The sequence below is a fragment of the Bos indicus x Bos taurus genome, chromosome 22 (genome assembly GCF_003369695.1).
Source record: "Bos indicus x Bos taurus breed Angus x Brahman F1 hybrid chromosome 22, Bos_hybrid_MaternalHap_v2.0, whole genome shotgun sequence".
NCBI lineage: Eukaryota > Metazoa > Chordata > Mammalia > Artiodactyla > Bovidae > Bos > Bos indicus x Bos taurus.
Genome location: NC_040097.1, coordinates 43909749 through 43932132, shown reverse-complemented (window position 1 = coordinate 43932132; position 22384 = coordinate 43909749). Strand labels below are relative to the sequence as shown.

The following is a 22384-nucleotide window of genomic DNA, read 5'->3' as shown; positions in this document are numbered from 1 at the left end:
AGCCCTTCCCTTGGGGCACAGGCCAGCCTGGGGGCTACCCTCTACCTGTGCCCTCCAGCCCTGACCCCGATAGTCAGCACTACCCAGCAGGGTACTGGTCACAGTTTGAGGCCCACCTTTTTTGGTTTCAGGGCGTTGGGTGCCAGCTTGAGCTCAGGGTTAGGTGGGAGGGAAATCAAAACCTTGGCGGTTGGTAGAGTCATCAAGGCCTTGTCTGTGGTCGACAGGGCCTTGGTGCCCACCAGCTTGCTGTGCTGTAGTCTGAGGACCTGCCCCTGGGGCCAGGGCACATGGGGAGAAGGCAGCCGGGGCTTGCTGTGGAGGCTTGGGAAGTGGTAAGGGGCTGTGGGAGCAAGAGGGGCCGTGAGGGGCTGGGGAGGGGCTAAGGCTGACCAGCTGCCCCTCAAGGTGTGCGTGGAAGGTGGGGAGGCAGGGGGAGATGAGGGCAGATGGAGCCCACCCAGTTCCTTCTCCAGAGACCATGGGAAGGACACAGGGTTTGAAGTCCAACAGACCTGGGTCTGCATCCCAGCTCTGCCCCTTCTGAGCTGTGCAACCTCGGGCAACTTCCTTACACTTCCTGATACCTCGGCTGGAAAATGGGGATCATAGCACCTCCCTCGCTAGGCTGTGAGAACTAAAGGAGCTGGTCAGGTAGTTACACAGTTTAAACTGTTATGTGCTGTACAGATATTAGTTCTTTCCCCCAGAGGCAACTTTGCATGGCAGCAAAGACAGAATACTACAGCAGGAAAAGTTGGGGCTCTGGAGTGAGATCAACCTGGGACTGAGTCCTGGCATCTTCAAAATGAGTACAACTGCCTCACCACGTGACTACTTTGCAGGGGGGTGGATCACAGTCATTCAGTCATGCAGTTTTTAAAAATACTTTGTAAGTGGTGGCTTTTACTTACTACCGGTGACTCTCTGGTGGGGCTGTGGGTGGGGGCAAACCCAGGTGGTTAGGAGGGGCTTGGAGAACAGGAAGAAGTTGTCTTGAGGCCCTGGGGTGTTTGGGGGGAAGGGTCTTACCCAGGGCCTGGGAGTTCTTCAGACTCAGTGGCAATCTGTTCAGAGAGTAGGGATGCCTGTCCCTGCTAGCTAAGGTCATGGTAAAAATGCAGCCCATCCTCGTGCTGGGGGTGTCCCACTTCCGGAGATTGGGATGGACCTGGGCTGTGGCACTTTTCGCCTTGCCTTTCTTCCCCTTTCCAGGGGCTGAGGTGGTGGCAGTGGAATCTGGCTTCTCAGTGTGCCCCAGGCTTCTGGCCCCAGCAACTTTCCTAGAAGCTGACCTGTGGATGGGGCTTCCTGAGTCCTTGCTTTCCCCAGAGCCTCTCGGGGCCAGCAGGTGAGGGAGGGCTGGGCGGACGGCCATCCGCCGGTGACTCATCGCCAGGGGCTTCTTGATGGTGGAGCCCTCTACTAGAAGCCGGATACCCACATACTGGGGCACCTCCACGGCAGGCTGTCGGGAAGAAGGGGAGACAAGGCCTGCTCAGACCATGGTGCTAGAATCCTAGGTCTAGAAAGACTTAGGGCAGGGTAGATGGAATTAACTTCTGGGGCACCTGGTCAGGAGACATTTCTGGGCTGAGAAATGCAAAGCCCGTCTCTGTCCTCTAAGGGGTCTGAATCAGTACCTGGAGGGTCACAGAGCCCCTGAGATAAATAAACCAGCGGAGTGGGAGGCAGTCTTAGCCAGGCCCCCACATCCACCCTTCCATCCACCTGCCCTCCTCAACTCCCTGGCCAGGAATGTGTGTGTTCTCCTCCACCAGCTGCTGTCAATGGACAGCTTCCTGAGATGAGCCAGATTCTCTGCTGAGAGCATGTGAGTTACAACACCCAGACAGATAAGAGGCCTGGAGCCTGACTAAATTCTCATTTGAACCAAGGGAAGCAGAACCTTAAAGAAGGCATTCTGTGGAGAGAATAATGTTGCAAATATACAGAGGGAGACAGAAAGATCCAAGAAAGGAGCTCCTGGGCCATGTTCAGTTCTTACTAAGCTGAGCTGTACTTCCTGCACTGGACACAGAAGAGCCCCTGCATATTGCTAGGAACACTCCTGTTAACCTAGGGCTAGGCTGAGGGGTTTTCCATGTCATCAACAGATCCTGATTAAAACCTATCTAAACATCAGTGTCATTTGGAGCTTGTTAAAAATACAGATATCAAGAGACTTCCCTGGTGGTCCAGTGGTTAAGAATCTGCTTTGCAATTCAGGGGACGCGGGTCCAATCCCTGCTCAAGGAATTAAGATTCCACATGCCATGGAACAACTAAGGCCCTGCACCGCAGCTACTGAGCCTTCACGCCACAACTAGAGAATCCGTGCCCTGCAGCAAAAGATCCGCAAGACGTAATGAAGATAATGAAGATCCTACATACCACAACTAAGATGTGATGCAGCCTAATAAATAAATATTTTAAAAATTTACAGATATTAACATCCTACTGTATAGCACAGGGAATTACATTCAATATCCTTGGATAAATCATAAAGGAAAAGAATATGAAAAAGAATATGTATATGTATAACCGAATCACTCTATAGAAAAATTAATACAACTATAATTTATATAAATTAATACAACTGTAAATCAGCTATATTTCAATTAAAAAAAAATACAGATATCAGAGCTCATGGGAAGCCCAGTTGATACAGAAAAACTCATCTTTATGGGAGAATCTCAGCTCATAAATGCAGAAAGAATGATAGAAATAGCAATGTACCATTCTGCAACACTAACAGAACAGGCAAGAATCAAAACTGGATATCAAAACAAGTAGGTGAAAAGGATGACAGGAAAATGTGTCATCTGCACACTGCCAAAGAATCACCTTACAAAGAAAATGATCGCTGCAAAGTGAAGGATGCAACTTACCATGCAGAGATCTGGTAGCATGACCTTAACCGCGTGATCAGACTTAGCATCACCAATCACGAGACACTCTGACAGTGGGTGTCTTGTGAAGCTGTATGAGGCACCCAGTATCACCTCTCAAGTGTTCTTGACAAAAATGTGTAATGTGAACCTCATCAAGCTGTGTGACCTAACTTCTAGTTTATAGGACATTCAGATAACAGAAGTTAAACACCACCATGAGGAAACAATCAGATAACTCCAGAATGTGGGACAGTTCCATAAAACAATCAGTCTGGTGCCTTCAAAAGATCCAAACATGGGTGGGAAAAAAAGCAGTGGGGCTGTTCTAACTTAAAGAGATTAAAGAACATCAAAGAAAATAAAATACCAGGAATAAATTTAACCAAGGAGGTGAAAAACCTGTACACTGCTGATGAAAGAAACTGAAGATGACACAAATAAATAGAAAAATATTCTGTACTCATAGAATGGAAGAATTAATATTATTAAAATGTCTATAGCACCCAAAGGAATCTATAGACTCAATGCAATCCCTATCAAAATTCCAATGACATTTTTCACAAAAATAGAAAAATCAATCCCCAAAGATGTACAGAATCACTTAAGACTTCCGAATAGCTGAAGAAATGTTGAGAAAGCACAAAGCTGGGAGCATCACACTTCCTGATTTCAAACTATTGAGTTGGCCAAAAAGTTCATTCGGTGTCCCCCCGCCCCCCCTGCACCCCCCCAAGCACATATGGAAACTCAAATGAACTTTTTGGCCAAACCAATGTATTACACAGTTATAGTGATCAAAACAGTATGATACTGGCATAAAAACAGACACACAGATCAGTGGAACAAAATTAAAACCCCAGAAATCAATCCATACATTTGTGGTCAATTAAGTCATGATAAACGAGGCATGAATATACAATCTCTTAATAAGTGGTGTTGGGAAAATGGGACGGCCACATGCAAAAGAAAGAACCTGAACCACTATCTTATACCATATAGAAAAATCAACTCAAATGGATTGAAGACTTGAACATAAGCCCTTAAACCATAAAACTTCTAGAAGAAAACAGCCAGGAAGTTCCTTAACTCAGTCTTGGCAATGATTTTTTGGATTTTGCAACAAAAGCACAAATAAAGAAACTAAAAATCTTCTAACAGCAAAGGAAATCAACAAAATCAAAAGACAACCCAGCAAATGGGAGAAAATGCAAATCACTTGTAAGAGGTTAATAACATACAAAGATATAAAGACAATCTTTTTTTCATGCAGGATCTTAGTTTTCCCAATTAGGGATCGAACCCACATACCCTGCACGGAAGTGTGAATGAAGTCTTAACCACTGGATTGCCAGGGAGGTCCCCAAAATATATAAGGACAATCTGATTAAAAAATGGACAGAGGATCTGAATAGACATTTTTCAAAAGAAGACATACAGATACATGAAACAGGGGCATGAAAAGGTGCTCAACATCACTAATCATCAGGGAAATGCAAATCAAAACCACAATGAGATACCATCTCTCACCTGGCAGAATGGCTATCGTCCAAAAGACAAAAAATTACAAGGGTTGGCAAGGATGTAAAGAAAAGGGAACTTTTTTGCAGGTTGGTGGGAAGGTAAATTGGTGTGCCCACTATGGAAAACAGTATGGATGTTCTTCAGAAAGTTAATGTTAGAGCTACCATACAATCCAGCAATTCCACTTCTGGGTATTTACCTAAAGGGAATGAAAAACCATTTGAAAAGATATCTGCAAGCCCATGTTCATGGCAGCTCTATTTATAATAACCAACATATGGAAGTGGCCTAAGCATCCACTGGCAGATGAACAGAGAAAATGTGTACATGTAAATATATTACGGAATATTACTCAGCCATTAAAAAGAACAAAATCTCAGGACTTCCCTGTCAGGCCAGTGGTTAAGACTCCACGCTTCCACTACAGGGAGCACAGATTTGGCCCCTGGTTGGGGAACTGCAGGGGCACTGGTTTGGTCCCTGTTTGGGGAACTAAGATCCCATGAGGTGCAGCCAAAAAAATAAAAATAATGAAATCTTGACATTTGTGACAACGTGGACAGACCATGGATATATTATGCTAAGTTAAATAAGTCAGCGAAAGACAAATATCATATGATCTCAATTATATGCAGAATCTAAAATAAAAAACGAACTGAACTCACTGATACAGAGAACAGATAGCTGATTGGTGGGCAAAATGGGTGAAGGGAATAAAAAATTACAAACTTTCAGTTACAAATATATAAGTCATGTATAGAATCATGACTATAGTTAATAATGTTGTATATTTGAAAGTTGCTGAGAAAGTAGATCTTAAAAGTTCTCATGCAAGAAAAAAATTTTTGTAACTATTTGATGATCTATGTTAACTAGACCTATGGTGGTGATCTTTTCACAATATATACAAATACTGTTATGTTGTACATCTGAAATTAACAATGTTGTATGTCAATGATATCTAAAAAGACAAAAACAAACAGAAAACTTCAGAGAAACCCAAGCCATGCCTATTAGGCCCTTTAAGGCAGCTACACATCTTTTAAGCATCCCAAGAGTATACCTATAGGTCTCAAGATTCAGTCTTGAACACATTTTGAGTGAAAAGACAGAGCTGCATGGCCTTTTGGTTAACAGTAGAGTGGCACCCCACTCCAGTACTCTTGCCTGGAAAATCCCATGGGCGGAGGAGCCTGGTAGGCTGCAGTCCATGGGGTCGCTAAGAATCGGACACGACTGAGCGACTTCCCTTTCACTTTTCACTTTCATGCATTGGAGAAGGAAATGGCAACCCATTCCAGTGTTCTTGCCTGGAGAATCCCAGGGATGGGGGAGCCTGGTGGGCTGCCGTCTATGGGGTCACACAGAGTCAGACACGACTGAAGTGACTTAGCAGTAGCAGTAGCAGAGCTTCTATAATTTTGAGGGCTGCTGTTTTACTGGAACCTCATGGAAGAGGAGTTATTTATTTGAGCAGGGATTTGAACCCAGGGAGGTTTCAGAGTCTATGCTTGTAACAGTATGCTACCAGCCTCTAGAAGTATTATCCAACACACTAACTCATTTCATCCCCTAAACCCCAGGAGAAAGATGGTAACAGCATGTCCATCTTACAGACAGGGAAATGGAGGCTCAAGAGGGTGGAGTGGCTGTACCCAGTCACTGCAGCAAGACCAGGACCCAAACTGGGTTTGTGTGACTGCAGAGCCCTAAGCTTTACTACAGGGAGGCCTCCCTGGGTCCTGCCTGGGCCTGGCCACCTCACCTGCTTGTAGATGAGCTCAAAGGCCCCCGTGTCACAGTTGCGGTCCAGTCGCCGGTCGATGACCACACGCAGGGTGTCGGCCTGCACGCCGGCACAGAGCCTGGCGGTGACAGCCGTGGAGGGTGCCATGGTGGGGCTGGCGTTGATCTCGATCAGCCAGGGCTGGAAGTCCTCACCGAACACAAAGTCAGCACCGTAGAGCTCGAAGCTGGCCTTCCGACACTGCACGGTGTCCTGGGAGGTCTGCAGGGCGTGGATCACTGCGGCCTTCATGCCAGGCACGATGACAGTGGACCAGGCGTTCGGGGCCCCCGTCTCCTGCAGGTGGGCCTGGAATTTCTGGCTTGACCACATGTTGTCTGGGGGCAGCAGTGGGTGCCGGTGGCATGAATTCTCCAGGTGCTTCTGGATGGAGTTGTTGCACAGGTGCACGGAGCTGGGACAGAGAGCAGGAAGCTGAGGACTGGCTCCCTGTGCCCCAGCCACTCAAATGTGGGGAGGGCAGGCAAACCCCAGAACCAGTCCTGCATACACTGAACTGTGCAGCTGAGTTGACAAAATGCTCATCACCATCTTCTAGGGCCGCTACCAGTCTGTGCTCAGGACCTCTCTGAGGGTACTAAGTATGGGGCCACAGTGCCAAGTGCTTCGTGACAGTGTCACAGTTAACTCTCCCAATGCCTGGAAGAAGGCAGCTCAGAGTACAGGGCTTGTAATCACCAAGACGTGTGCTCAAGTCCTGTCTTCATCGCTGACTGGTGAAATCTCATATAACTCGTTTAACCTGCGTGCTCCTTTCAACATGTAAAAGATAGGGGTAGTAACAGTACCCACTTGGCCAGGTTTTCATGAACGTCAGAGATAATATACATGAAGTGCTTGGCATTCGTCACATGCAAGCACTCAGTTAACCGACAGCTATGAGCTCCATGTTACTGGCTCCATTCTACAGATGGTGGTGACTGATGCTTAAACAGAGTTCCACTTGACCCAAGTCACAGAGCTTGGAAGCTGCAAAAAAGGAATTTGAATCCAGGGCTCCACAGGCTTCCTCTCACCTCCAAGTGAATGCTGCCTCTCTATTTCTCCTGATCCCCCTCTACCCTGCTCTACATCTTTTCTCTCATAACACGTATCACCTTTTAACCCATTGATGATTTTACTGATTATGTTCACGGCTTGTCTGTTTCTCCCTGCTGGAATGTGAACTCTTGAGGGCTGGGTTCATTTCATTCACTACTGTGTCCCAAGTGCCTAGAATGGTGAATGGCTCAGGGTACACGTGCCATAGGCATCTGCTGGGTGGAAGGATGGGTGGATGGATGACACCTGCCTGCCTGCAGAGGCTGTGTTCAGAGCCCAGCACCGCACTGGAAGCACTATTCCTTGCCAGCTCCCCAATTAGATTAGGAGCCCATGGGACTGAGGGGGCTGAGGGTTGGGGGGGCTCACTTGTCCAGGTTCTTCAGGGAGAAGGGCTGTGTGGAGAAGCGGATGTAGCTGTCACGGTAGAACCACACAGTAAGTGGGTTCCAGTCAGTCACCAGGAACCACTGCCTCAGATCAAATTTGGTGCCAAAGATGAGCAAGGGCCGCTCGATATACTTCTGCACCACCCACTTGCCGTCCTTCATCATCATGGGGTTGCAGTCCACCAGCTTCAGCATTTCCTCCAGGTGGTCCATGCACATGATACCTAAAGGGGGAAACAGGGCTGGTTAGGGATCAGGCCAGGCTTTGGCTGGGAGATGGGCTAGGGGACTATGAACAGTTCATCCTAAGCCCTCATCCCCTAAGGACAGGCCCGAGTGGGTAAGCCTGCCTTTCTCCATGTTCCCTCTGGGAAAGCTGAGAATCTGCCAAGGATTTTTTTTTTAATTAACCAATTTTGATGATGGAAAGGAATATATGCACATATAAAAATTTAAACAGTATTGGGTCTTTTTAAAACCATATACATATATGACTTTGATTCGTTTTTCATAATAACAGAATATAAAAGAGCAGAGGCAAAAAGTAGGCAGTACAAAAGGGTACACAATTAAGAAAAAAGCAACAACACACATCTCCTGCTCCAAAGAAGCCAGGTGCTGCTTCCAGGTCCTATGGATGGGCACTCAAGTTATGGGAGAGTCTGTGTGTGCCTCAGCTGCACAGCGTTCTATGCATTTAAACATCCTAAGGAACTGGAACAGTGCCTGGCACTTGGTGAGCATTAAGTAAATGTTAACTCATCCTAATTACTAGTTACCTGTGAAAAACATCTCTAGTTATAGATTTGCTGGCTCAAAGGGTATGTGCATTTTTTCAATTTACAGAACAAAGATGTTCTAACAACTTGCACTCCGAGTAAGAGTGTATGAGATTGTGTGTTTGCCCACATACTACCAACACTGTTGATGATTTATTTTTGCCATTCTCCTAGGTAGAATGGTATCTTTTAATTTTATCTGTTTTATAACAAGTGACGTTAAGCATCTTATGCTAATAAGGTATTTTAATGCTGATAAATACAGCTGACCATTGAACAATGCAGGGATTAGGAGTGCCAACCCTCTGAACAGTTGAAAATTATTGTATAACTTTACAGTAGGTCTTCTATATCCCTGGTTCTGCATCCACAGATTCAACTATAGATCATGTAGTACTAAAGTAGATACAAAGTGAAAGAATCTGCATATATGTGGACCCATGCAGTACATTCATGTTGTTCAAGGGTCTACAGTAAGAATCACACTGCAAACAAACACCTACACTCACAAATCAGTCATTTCTTCACTGCTTGGTCCTCCAAACAGTCTGACTGCCTGCCAATGGCACAGAACAACTTGTGCTTGGTTCCCAGGCCAGATACTTTCTCAAAAGCCCAGACTGATTACTAAGATTGCCAATATCATGATGACTTGTATAGCCACAGATTGAGACTGTTCACGACCTCTGACCCAGCAATTTCATTTTTAGGAATTTATCCTAAAGAAATAAGTGGAAAAACTACTATAAATGGAAAGATATCTGCACAAGATATTCATCAGTGTTGCTAACAGCAATTAACCAATCAATAATCAAATAAATAGGGGAAAAACTGATGGCCATCTAAATATCCATCAGAAAAGGATTAAGTAAAACCACAAGAGTACATATACACAAGATTAGACTGTGCAGCTGTAAGACAGAATGAGGTAGGAAAGTATATACTGTACTTTTATATAAAATTTAAAAACAGGCAACACGAATCTATGGTATTGTAAGTCAGAATAAGGGCTTCCACTGCAGGGAGGTAGAGACCAGGAGGTAGTACGGGGCCCTCTAGGGTAAAGGTAATGTTTTATTTTGTAATCTGGGTGCTGTGTTTCCACGAGTGTGTTCCCTATGTGACAATTCACTGAGTTGTATATTCACAAAGTGTAGCCTTGTCAATGAAGTGGACTGTATACATATTTCAATTAAGTTTTACTAAAAATGGAGAGAAAATGTTGAAATACACTGGAATTCACTGTACTGTTCTCTTTGCTTTTGTGTATGTTTGAAAGTGACTAACAATAAACTAAAAATGGGGGCCAGGGGGAAGCAGATCTAGATGTACAGAAATGGAGTGACTTCTAAGATCTATTAAGAAAAAATAAAGGTGAAAAAAAGTAAGTAATACTCACTGATATGGAAAGATAAATAATGAAAAAAGGAAGCTACAGAGTAGTATGCTATTATTTAGAATAAAACACACATACAGCCAACATGCATAGACCAGAGTATAGAAACACACCACAAGATAAACAGCAGTTATCTCAGTGAAATCAAAGGTGCCCTTAGTTTCTTCCACGTTTCTGTACTGTCTGATCTTTTTTTAATAACAAGTATGTATTTTCAAACCTAGAAAAGACCAACAAAACGACTTCCAAGGTAGAAGAAGACAAGACTATGATGCTAGTTTTAGAGAGACATCCCGAGAGTGTCCCACAGTGTGTGGAGCTGCGGCAGCTTCACTAGGACATGAACAAATTCTCCCAAGGGCAGTATGTGGGGCGATCCATTGCCAAAAGTCTGTTTTTTACATCTTCGAAGTCCTTAATGATCTTTTAAAGGCTGGGCTAATGCACCATCCCAGCCTGCTGGGTGCCCTGTTCAAATTCCATTCATGCTGAGCAGTCATAATAGTGGCTAAAAACTATAGCACTTACATAGCAGTTACTCTGACAGTATAGGATCAAAGCACTTTGCATATTGTACTCATGTAATCCTCTTGGGTAGGTATTATTGGCTTCATCTTACCAAGGATGAAAATAAGGCACAGAAGAGGTTAACTAACCTGCCCCAGGTCTTTCGAATATTAGGGAGCAGGGCTTGGGTTTGAACCAAGAAGTCTGACTCTCAGCATCCACACCCTTAACCACTAATCGGAGAGCCCTTAGATGACAAGTAACTGCAGTGAGTACCACCAGGCCTGCCTAAATCATTAACCTACACTCTCAGGGCAGGAGATGAGGCGCTGGTATCATCATGATGTTGTTTAGTTGCTAAGTCGTGTCCGAACTCTTTTGCGAAGCCATGAACTGTAGCCCGCCAGGCTTCTCTGTCCATGGGATTTCCCAGGTAAGAATACTGGAGTGGGTTGCCATTTCCTTCTCCAGTAGATTTCCCCGACCCAAGGATTGAACCCATATCTTCTGAATCGGTGAGCGGATTCTTTACTGCTGAGCTGCTAGGGAAGCCCTATCGTCATCACAGCAGCCAACACTCAAGGGGTGGCTATTGTGTCTGGCACTGTGCTGAGCGGTACATGCACTACCTCATTTAATCCTGGCCTCAAAGGAGGTATTATCATCAACTCTCACAGATGAGGGAACTGAGGTTCAAAGAGGTGATATAACTTCCTCAAGGTCACACAGCGCATCAGGAGCAGAGCTGGGATTCGAACCTAGGCAGTTTGGCTCCAACAGAGGCTATACTATTAACCTCCTGTGCCTCTGGTTGGGGAGGGTGTAGGGTGCTGGTACAGGAAGCAGGGGCAGACCCCCACCTCGTCCACGGGACTTGGCTCCCGGCTTCACGATCCAGATGTTGCGATCTCCTTCCATGTCCATCTGGGGTACCACAGCCCGCAGCTGCTGCAGGATGTCCTCACAGCGCTGGACCTGAGTGTCGAGGTACCTGAGTTCTGCCCCCTCGCTGTGGGGAGATGATGGGACTTGGGCAGGGCTGGGCCTGGGGGCATCCTGGTGAACAAGGCAAGGGGAGACACAAGCCCCCTGGCCATGGTCCCACCAGCTTTGGTCACACCCTTCCCCTCGAGACCCAGACAGGGCTCTCCCAATCCTCCACCCCCACCCTCAGGCTGTGCCCCCGATCCACCCTGCCCAGGGCATCGTCCCCAACTGCTGGAATGGGACTTCTACCTACCGTATCCCCTCCCACTCCAATACTCCACCTTCTGCCACCTCTCTATTATATTAAAACTGCTCTTTGGCAGAATTTAATCATACCAGCATCAAATGATGAGGCACCTCTACATGCCAGGCACTGTGCCAAGGGCTTTACATACATTATCACTAATCCATCTTCGGGGAGATGTTATTGGTCCCATCTTAGAGAAGTATAAACTGAAGCTTGCAGGGTTAAGGGATGTGCCCAAGGCCACACACTGAGTTAAGAGGCTGAGCCAGGATGCAAACTCTAGCCTGCCTGAATCTTTCATCCACAACTGTTTTTGGAGGTTCACTCCTCTCCTAATCTTTAACCTAACACTGGTAGATAGGCAGGCCCCTTCCTCATCTAATTCTTTTCTTGCACAACTATATCATACATCTCCTAGATTTATTTCTCCTCCCATCACTTACCACCTGACACCTACACTTATTTGGTGACTGCCTGTCTCTGCTCACTCGAATGTAACCTCTATGAGACCAACTTTCGTAGTCGTTATTCTCTGTTAGACTCCCGTCCCCAAGTAGTACCCCAGCACTTATCAGGTACTCCCTAGAAATTTGTTAAATGAATGAATGGTTGGATAAGGAAGTCTCTGGCAGCGACTGGGCTGTATGGATAAGAGTTCGGGGACAAAAAGGAACCTGATTCCTACAGGACACGAAATGTCCTCAACTAAACCAAGTCACAAAACATCCCAGATGGCGGCCTCAGCCAAACTCTCCCATTTCTTTTCTTTTGACTGAACAGGAAGGAAGCCTCCGCTAGATGGTAACCTCTCTTTTAACATCTCTCGGATGTTAAAGAGGCTGGAGCCTCTTGGATATCTCCAGCCACAGAGAACTTATCTCTGTTACTAAGGCTGGCATAGCAGTGGCAGCTGGGCAGTGCTGGGAACAAGGACAATCAAATGGAGGGGTCTTGGCAAGGCCTCCTTTTCACACACGAATCCTGGCCCTTCTATTTCCACAAGGTTTGCTGGAAACGTTTCTGTGGCCATGGCATAAAGAATATACTGAGCAAATCTGTGATCTGGCCCAGGAAAGTGTCACATGGCAGTGGCAGGGACACATGCAATCTGAAAAAGCATATTCAACATGACAGTATGATTTTATATTTAGTTAAAAAAAAAAATTAGTTCTGTGGAAAGTGGACCTGACGGTCAGGGGATGGGGAAAAAAAAAAGCCTGGTTGGTGAGTTGTAGATTTGTTTTTAAAAGCTGAGAAGCAGCAATAAATATTGACTTAATTAATGTTAATTATCTAACAATTCAGTGCAATGTTACATGAGGTAATATTTTATGTAATCCTGATTTTTTTTTTAATTAACTTTTTTTTTTGGACTGCTTCATGTAGCATGTGGAATCTTAGTTCCCCGAGCAAGGATTGAACCTGCACCCCATGCACTGGAAGCAGAGTTTTAACCACTGGATGACCAGGGAAATTTCCTAATCCTGCTTTTGAGAGGTTCCTTCAGCCCTCGACCTGCCCCACATCCAGAAATGTAAAGGACTGACATTATTTCCACCAACTATTCTAACTCAGTCCTGACGATTCTTTTTCTTTCTTTTTTTAAATATTTTTAATTTATTTGGCTGTACTCGGTTTTACTTGCTTTCTTTGTGGCATGTAGGCTCTTTTAGTGGCAGCATGTGGAATCTAGTTCCCTAACCAGGGACTGAACCATGGCCCCGTGTATCAGGAGCTTGGAGTCTTAGCCACTGAATCACCAGGGAAGACCCCCAGTGATTCTTAATTTCAGAAGGGCAGCTTTATGTTTTCTGGCAGCTAAGGGGAAAGTATGGGATCACCTAGTTTTCCTTCTCTAATGTTTAAAAAAAAAGATACAAATGAATTATTCATCAATGATGTGGGTTTGCTGGCTAAGTCATTTGTTCAAAGTTCATGTACTAGTTCTTCAGTCTTCCCTATCAATCATTAAATCTGTCTGTTTCTTTCTATTCTAACACCACGCCACCTGAGGCCTTTAGCCCTCCCCCTGACTTGCTCCAAGTCTCCTCGCTTGAGCTGTCTGCTCGTGAGGGCACGGATTTTGCTTCATTTCTGGGGTCTGGCACAATGCCTGGCACATAGGAAGGGCTCAGTAAATGCTGAGTGTTTTCTTGCCTTCAGGCCCTCTTCCTGCCAGTTTTTCCTGCACATTGTGCTGAACAGCATCTCCCTACAACAGGCCCAGGCCCATCTCAATACTCCTTTCCTCTGCTCAAGAATCTTTCCCCACAATGTGTCCTGAAAATACAACCACTAAGGATTCTTGGGGCAGGGGACTGGGGTCACATAAGTACAGGATACACTGCACACTCTGTCTCTCTTGGGAGTTTACACCATCTTCTGAAAAGTCCTCTATCAAGGAAACCTATTTTAACTTTGTTCAACCCAGTGTTTTCCAAATGTGACTGGCCACAAACCCCTTTTTTCACAAACTCCATTTCAGCATATAGAACTAGCATGCTATATAATAGGCTTTGCAAAATGCTGGTTTCCAGGATAAAATCTAAATGACCTAACAGAGTCTTACTTTGTGAATGAATACTATGAGTCAGTGCTGAGCACATCATAAAAATTACCCTGTCTAATCCTACCTTTGAGGCAGAACATTATTTTTAAACCTATTCTGCACTTGAGAAAAGCTAAGATCAGATAGGTTAGTGAGATTCCCAAGGTCACAGAGCTTGGAAAGAGCAAAGGCAGAACTTGAACTCAGATCTGTCTGACAGCACAGGCCATGCTACACCGAGATCTGGGGAAGAGTAGTTTGGACCCTAATATGAAGCCAGTGAGAACTCCTGAGGGTTCTGGAGGAGAATAGTAGGGTGAATGAAAACAGGGAGACTTGGGGAGGAGCTGGGGGCGGTGGGCATTCGACAGAGAGGTTCTGTCCCTGACCATCAGGTGGGAACATGAAAGCTGCCCGAGAGCACGCCCCATGGCCCGGGCTGCAGAGGCACTCACTGGACCACTTGGTAGTAGCGCTGGAGGAAGAGGGACCAGCCCTCAGGGCCCAGGCAGGGCGGGGTCGCCACATCCTTGTCGATGTCCAGATGCGCCAGGTTGTTAAGGTGCTCCTCGCAGGCACACAGAGCCTCATCCACAAACTCTGGGGACACCGACACTGGCTTCTTCTCCTGTTTCTTTGGCTGCTTGTCTCCTGTAGAGATGGGGTAGAGGTGGGGGCTGTCACTATCCCACGCTCCACAGCTCCCACTGCCCCAAGGCCTGTCACTTACTCGTGATTTCACCAGAAACACACCTGCAGTCCCTACTGCTGTGGGACCTGCCACTCACCTGGGGCTTTGTTCTAAATTCACCTGTGGTCTCAGTGTGCATCCTTGCCCCTCACTGTGCAGGACCTGTCATTCATTTGAGGCTCCATCCTAAATGACCCCAAAGCATCTCAGCACCTAGAGTCCCAGCAGACACACCTGTAGCCTCTCTGTGCTTGGGAGCTCTGACACACCTGAGGCCCCTTGAGCCCCTGCTCCTGACACACCCAGGAGACAGCCATGGGGAGGTGTCCCTCTTGAAGAGCCAGGGACTTTCTTCTCACAGCAGAGCTGCCTCTCCGTTCAAATCCCTGAGGAATTCTGGGAACTCTGGCTGATGGGCCTCTGGCTACAGGATGGAAGCTGTGAGGTAGGAGCTAAGTCCAAAAAGGGAAAGGGCCAGCAACTGGTTGAGCCGACAAGTAGGGAGAGACTCTCTGGGTCCCCCTTCACACAGCACGAGGGGTCCTCAGACCATATGCAACTACATGGTTTTACTGCTGCCTCTCCTCACAGATCTGAGCTCCCCACAGGCAGGGATGGACCATGTCCTCTTAAGTCTGTCCTCTCTAGAGCACTCTGCCACACGCTAGGCCCATCGGAGGACTGAGCGAGGCAGTGGGTCAATTAACAGATAGGAAGACATGTGGGTAAGTGGGTGGGTGGGACAGAAGAATGATGAGTAGATGGGCCAGAAGATAGATTAAGTGGTGGATGGCAGGATGGAAAAGAAGTACACGGATGGGGAGGCGGGTCTGTGGAAGCATAAGTAGGTAGATAGGCAGGAAGGTGGAGTGGGTGGATAGGCAGTATGGAGTTGACAGAAGTAGGTGAATGAACAGATCGACAGTGCGGGGAAGGATGAATGGATGGATGGGTGGATGGGTAGGTGAATGTGAGATGGGTGGGTAAGTAGGTAAGCAGATGGATGAATAGACTGTGGACAGAAAGAAGGGGAGATGTATGGAAGAGTGGGTAGGAAGGGGTGGTGGATGGGCAGACGGATGAGAAAAATACCATGACAGATGGGTGAGGTGTGCTGGGTGGGAGGATAAATGGTTAGGGGGGCAGAGGTGACCACAGTACTTACTTGGGGCCTCTTCTTCTTCGACAGAGTTTGACTTCCACTCGCACTTTACCACCAGCTTGAGAACGTTGCGGGCAGCTGTCAGCCAGAAGTCCTCTGCTCCCAGGGCAGGGGATACCCTCCTCAGCCCCTAGGCTCCAGGCCTGTTCTGGTTCCGGAACCTGATCATGACCTGCCCCACTCTGGATCCGGAACCTGACTACCGTTTCTGGCTCTAGAATCCCACTTAGAACCTGGCTTCTGTTTCAACTGTGGAACGAGCCCCTGAATCTGACCTGACTTGGTTCATATTCCACCTTCAGAATCTTGCTTGGTTCTGCTGTCTGATTTCTCCTCCTCTGTTCCTGATCCACTTTTTTTTTTTTTATTGTGCATGTGTGTGATTTTCTATTTTTTTTATTTGAAGTATAGTCGATTTACAATGTCCTGATCCACTTTTGATACTTAATTCTAGCCTGAGAAGCAGACCTTGCCCCAAATCTATATAGGATTTGGAGACTAATTTAAACCTAGCATCTAATGTGGATCCAAATTCTGACCTGAATTTACAGCGTGTGCTGGAGTTGGAGCCTACTCTGTCCGTGAGCCCCAAAGTCTAGAAACTTTTCTTGGAACTAGACTTGGAACCAGATCTAGTCAGTGGAATCTGACAGGGGGCTGGAACTTATTCTGGATTCCAAACTCAACTAGGTGACCAACTTTTAGAATCTGCTCTAGAAAATAAGATAAACTATGTCAGCTCTTCTGGAGGTCTGGGGTGACCAAGGTCGGGGGGCTCATTAAGGGAGGCACATAAGGGAAAGATGAGGGTTGGGGATGGAGAAGGAAATCTGCTGGGGCAGATGAGGGCATGAGAGAGGCCCTTTGCTCTCCAACACCAGCCAGGGCTTTAGCCCTCCTCCTTCGGCTTGAGAGGCTAGGCATGGGGCTGGTATCTCCTTACCTATGAAGGCCTTTTTGTCATCCTCAGCCCCCAGGCGGTAGCAGCGTGGGAAGAAGGAGTCGGCATCAGCCTCATCGAACCACGGCAAATTCCGGAGATTGAGACACAGACCCACCTATGGAGTCAGCCGATGAGGAGGCAGGGTGGGACTTGCCCAGGGGGCCTCCAAGGGACTCTCCACACTGGGCACCCACCCAGAGAGCTCAAGGGGATGCTGTGTGGACAGGCTCAGAGCCTCTGCCCCACTTGCTAGGCTCATATCCAACTCCACGTGACGCTCATGTGGTTCCCTTTGCCCAGAATGCCCCGCATCCTTCCAAGCCACCCTTTTGCATCCTTAAAAACCTGCCTCTTTGAGGAATCCTTCCCAATCCACACTAACAATAGACTAGCAGGTCCCAATTATAAAGCCTATCATTCTTGCCATAACCCTAGAGGATAGGTCTTACTGGAATTCTTATTTAAAGAAGAGGAGCCTGAGGCTCAGAGAGGTGAAGTCACTTAACCAAGACAAGATATACTAGAACCATCAGCCAGACAGTTTCTACTTAGGAGAGAAGGTCCTCCTGCTCACAATCATTGGCCATGGTATTTGTTCTTACTCCAGACCCCGATTGGCTCCTGGAGTCTATTTACAGTCACCATGTCTATATGTGCCAGACATGCTGCACAGGTTGGATTTGAACCCAGGTGCGTCCAACTCCCACGAATCACGTACTTCCCCACCTCCTGAGAACTCTTACTGACAAGGAGAACAGAAAAAGGGACTGCCAGCCCAAGAGCTGGGGGGTTGGCAGCTGCATGCCTGCGCTCTGAAGAGCTCACCTTTGTGGTAAAGGAGCCTGCCCGAGCATAGTGGTTTATCATCTGATCCTTGGAGAGGAAGCGACAGTCCAGGATGTCCCGACGAGTAGTCCAGATGAAGTAGGGGATCTCGTTCCGAACCATACGTGACTGGGGAGAGGGGAGGAGACAGGGAAGGTTGATGTGGGCACCACGAGGCCTGAGGAAGCTTCTCCCCGCCGTGCTGAGCAAGGTGGGTGAATGGAGGGAAAGGATCCTCCCAAGGGGGCCTCTAGCTCACATGTCATCTTTTTTAAGTTAAGAAAAGACATCTCTTCCCTTTCGGGCACACACTGGTGAGCAGAGAGCAGGCAGCCTTGCAGCTCTTTCAAGGTGCCCCTAGGCTGTGACTAAACCCCACAACTGAATGCCACACCTTGTTCTGGGTCTTGGCCGTTAGTGACTTACTCAGTGGCAGGGCAGTGACTCTAAGCTGATGGTCACAGAGCATGTGACAAAGGTTTTCTCGTGAGCTCCACTTCTCCCCAACCTTCCCAGAACTCTGGGAGGAAGGATTACTGATAACCAGTAACACCAGGTGCCAGGCCCTGTGCTTAAGCTTTCCATGTCAATTCATTCATTTATTTATTTTTTCATGTCAATTCATTTGATCCTCACCATAACCCTATGTGGTAGGTGCTACCATTATCCCCATTTCACAGATGAGGGAACTGAGGCTCAGGGACTTGTCCCAGGTTCACAATGTTGGGCCGTGTGGAACTGCCAGTCCTCAACCTCACCTGACAGACAAAAATGGCAGTTTGGCATAGTTCAATTCAGAAAGTGGTGGTACGAAGATTCAAAGCCAAGTGTCTTGATCTCAACACACATATCCTCCCCAAATCATATCAGCCTCTTTCAAAAATGTTTAAGTCCTTCCTTCTAACCTTCACTTGCCAAGGATGGAGGAAGATGAACTATGGGGTTTTATTTGGAAGGGGGAATTCCCAGGCCAGCCTCCTCTGTGTCACTCACCACTCCACTGGCCTACCTAGGCTTTAGAGAACCGATCGTTTTTACCGCAGACAGGGAAACTGAGATTAGAAAACGGCTTGTCTGGGGTCACCAAGCTGGACTCTAGTGCTTTCTCCTGAAAGAAGCAGCCCCCTATCCAGCCCGCTGGGTCCTCACCATCAGAGCGTGTGTCCCATGTAGGTCATCAAATTCCAATAACTCATCGAAGTCAAACAGCTGTGGTGGCCGGAATGCCTCCTCCTCATCTTCATCCTCTGTAAATGTACAGCCCATGTGTGGGAAGGCCCCGGTCCCCGCCCCTCAGCCCCACATCAAAGCCTCAACTTTGAGACAGTGAGAAGCAAAGCAAAGGGACTCAGGCAGCTTGTGGGAAGGGAGGGATATCTCACCATCCTCAGCTGTGTCACTGTCACCCATTACCGAGCTGTCCAGATCCTTATGTGGTTGTGGCAAAGTGGTACCCAAGTGATGGACCATCTTCTTCTCCACCCAGCCCCTTTGGCGCAAGAGGCACCGGATCACAGGGTAGCGACCTTGGATCATAAAGATCTTCTTCTGCTATAAGGTGACAGAAGAATACTTTTTCAGTTAAGTATAGCCTAAGTGCTGGTCACAGGGGAGATAATGGTGAGCCAGACAGCTATGGTCTCTGCCTTCATGAAATTTATATATTCTAGTAGGAGAGACAGACTGTAAACAAGCAGAAAAATAATCTGCATAATCATAATAGCAACTATATTTTCTAATATTTATTGAGTGTTTACTATGTGTTAAGCACTTAAATACATTACTAACAACAATGTATATTTTTAAGACACTGTTATTCCCACTTGGTGATTCCAAGGTGGTGCAGTGGTAAAGAATCCACCTGCCAATGCAGGAGATGCTAGAGAAACGGGTTCAAATCTTGGGTTGAGAAGACCTCCTGGAGGAGGAAATGGCAACCCACTCCCAGTATTCTTGCCTGGGAATCCCATGGACAGAGAAGCCTGGCTGGCTGCAGTCCATGGGATCACAAAAGAGTCAGACACGACTGAGCATCCGCATGCAACCAATCTCTACTTAACTGGTTATGAAACAGAGGCGTAGAGACACTGAGTAGCTTAGCCACCCAGTGGTTAAGTGAAAGAGCAGGAATTAACATCCAGGCTGGGAAGCTCAAGAAATAGGATTTTAATGGGGATCCAGAGAATCAATCAGGGGAAGCTGAGAAGGAGCCAGAAATGTACAGAGCTGGGCAAATGGCAGTTAAGGCAGAGGGAAAAGCACGTGCAAAGGCCTTGAGGCTGGAGGGGTCAGAAGGAATTGGAAGGGAGCCAGGGTATATGGAGTGTGGAAAATGAGGGGAGACCTCCTAGGAGGTGTGTGGAAGGCACTGACGGCCTTGGAATGAACTTGGATTTTATATTAAGAGCAGTGTGAAGCAATAAGGTGAAGGGAGGGAGTGACATGGTTGGAGGCTGTTAAGTGTGGCTTGCTGTCCTATGGAAAACAGATGGGGGGAAGGAGACTAGTGAGAAGGCTGTTGTGGTTTCTCTAGGTGCCTCCAGCAGAGATGGGAACAAGGTGGGAGTTGAGATTCCTTTTGGAAATAGAGACTAGTTTTGCTATTAGGATTAGACGTGTGGGTGAGGGAACAGAAAGATCAATTTCCTGGCTCGAGCAACTGGGAGATGGAAAAGACCCAAGAGCAGGGAGAAGAATGGGTCTGGGCAGGAAAATGAAGAGTATGGTTTAAGACATGGGTTTGAAATGCTTTGATGCTCCCTCGATGGAGATGTCAAGTGGGGGACTGGATCCACAGAGCGGTGCAGTCAGAAGCCAGGCTGGGCTGGAGAGGGAATGAAAAGAGTGCAGGATGGATTGAACTCACAGCCAAGGAGACAAATGTAGAGAGGGGTCCAGGGAAACAGGAATGTCCTGAGAAGTCTTCAGAGGCAACTGAAAAGTAGCTGCCTGGGAGGGAGAAAGGAAAAGCGTGTGCAGACAGCCAAGAGGAAAGGTGTGTTGGTGCAGAATGACACAAGGTGCCAAACCAAGGTCAGGACAGAAAAGGTGGATCTGGCTCCTTAGCGGTCACCAGTGACCTTAACTAGAGAGGTTCCTGATGAGAGTGGTGAAGGACAGGGACCCAGAGTGGTGGGGCCTGAGGACTGAAACCCAGATAAAGAAGTTGAATTCTGCCAAGAATTTTGGTTGTGAACGGGGTGTTGAAAACTGGAGAAGTATTTGAAGACAGGTGTGGGATCAAGGTTTTTTCTTCTTTATTTTCTAAGGAGGGGAGAATATAGTGCAAGGAGGCAGGGTGAGCCACCCTCCAGGCTTTTTCTAGCCCCTCCCCCAACCCCCTCCAACCTTGACAGCTCTCTCCACGTGGATCTTGGCGTTTCTGAGCCGGCCCATGTGTTGAGACGCCTTGGAGAATCCTCGCCAAAGGACAAGAGAACCTGCAGAAAGATGCGGCGAAGGGGTGGGGTAGGCACCCCTTCTTTCTCCACCCTTCATCCGATGCCTATCCTCTACCGCTCTTCTCCGGTTCCCCGGATTCTCATGTCCGCCCCAAGACTCAGCCCTGGGCCAGGAGGGGCGAGCCGCAAGTGGCCTCACCGTCCAGGGGCGGGGCGTCCTCCTGGGCCCGGGTAGGCGAGGGCCCAGGGAGGCGGGGATTCTCGGCGCCCTGGGCGTGGCTGTCGTGGGCCGAGGGGCGGAGGGCGCAGTCTAGGCGGCGCGCTGAGGCTGGGCTGCAGACCCAGTCTTGGCCGTGCGCCGGACCCTTCTCTGGAAGCCGGAACTCGGAGTGGCGCGCCCTGGGCCATGGGGCGGGGGAAGTGGCGCGGCGCTCGAGCGGCTGCGGCTTCCGTGGCCAGCTGCACACGGGGCCCCGCTCCTGGCGGTACCAGGCGGTGGAGTCCGGCTGTGCGGCCCCCAGCTCCCCCGCCCTCAGGAGCAGCGCCGCGGTGGGCCCCTGCATGAGACCCTCGCCGCGCGCGCGCGCATTCCCTGGGCCCCAGAGCCCGCCTCCCCTCCGCGCGCAGCCGCGTCTCGCGGGAGCGCCCTGCGGGGGCCTGAGCTGAACCCTCCGTTCTGAGGCCCCGCCCTCTGTTTTTTGTCGCCTTAGAAACGATTCCCCTGGCACAATCAGGCCTCGGGTGGCGGTTCGGGGGTCTACTTCCAGCGGGGCCAAACTCGGGGCCTTGCCTGCCCCAGACCCTTCATGAATGGGGCACTGAAGCTGGAAGCATAGAGCACTGGCTGCCCCACCAGTTTCTAATAGGGTCCTGATTCCTTATCCAGCGCTTCCTGGGGCTTCAGTTATTCCACAGTAGTCAGCGAAGACCACGTGCTAGGTAGTGGGCTAGGTGCTGGGGATCAGAAGAACAAACTACACATGGCCCCTGATTTCATGGCGCTTACTGCCCGGTGGAGGGGAAACAAAAAGCAAGCAACAGAGGAATAACACAGGTGTTTTATACTTTAGCTAAAGTGGTCAATGATGTCCTTTCTGAAGGGGTGACATTTAAACTGAAACCTACTGAATGCAAATTGGTGAGGAGTTGGCCAAGGGAGGAATAGCATTCCAGGGAGAGGGGTCTCTGCAACAGCCCTGAGAGGGTAAGAACTTTTCTGGGGCAACTAAAAGGAAGCTGACCAGAC

The 22384-nt window shown here is 48.0% G+C and overlaps 2 protein-coding genes across 3 annotated transcripts in view; one reads left to right on the top strand and one right to left on the bottom strand.

Moving 5' to 3' along the window:
• The window catches only part of RPUSD3 (RNA pseudouridine synthase D3), a 27289-nt gene extending 10285 nt beyond the window's left edge, over window positions 1–17004 (top strand). Inside the window, exon 8 of one of the 2 annotated variants that reach the window (XM_027522330.1) lies at window positions 16940–17004. In XM_027522330.1, the coding sequence (XP_027378131.1) occupies window positions 16940–16953 (14 nt within the window). In that variant the 3' untranslated portion in view covers window positions 16954–17004. Of the gene's footprint in view, window positions 1–2229; window positions 2437–16939 lie in introns of those variants that run through there. The other variant, XM_027522328.1, reaches the window with a different exon arrangement.
• The window catches only part of TTLL3 (tubulin tyrosine ligase like 3), a 22879-nt gene extending 495 nt beyond the window's left edge, over window positions 1–22384 (bottom strand). Inside the window, 12 exon segments of the mRNA XM_027522322.1 lie at window positions 1296–1468; window positions 6181–6616; window positions 7633–7876; window positions 11195–11343; window positions 14572–14767; window positions 15973–16065; window positions 16913–17027; window positions 17738–17866; window positions 18887–18984; window positions 19120–19288; window positions 21086–21177; window positions 21338–22384. Coding sequence (XP_027378123.1) covers window positions 1296–1468; window positions 6181–6616; window positions 7633–7876; window positions 11195–11343; window positions 14572–14767; window positions 15973–16065; window positions 16913–17027; window positions 17738–17866; window positions 18887–18984; window positions 19120–19288; window positions 21086–21177; window positions 21338–21701 — 2258 coding nt within the window. The 5' untranslated portion in view covers window positions 21702–22384.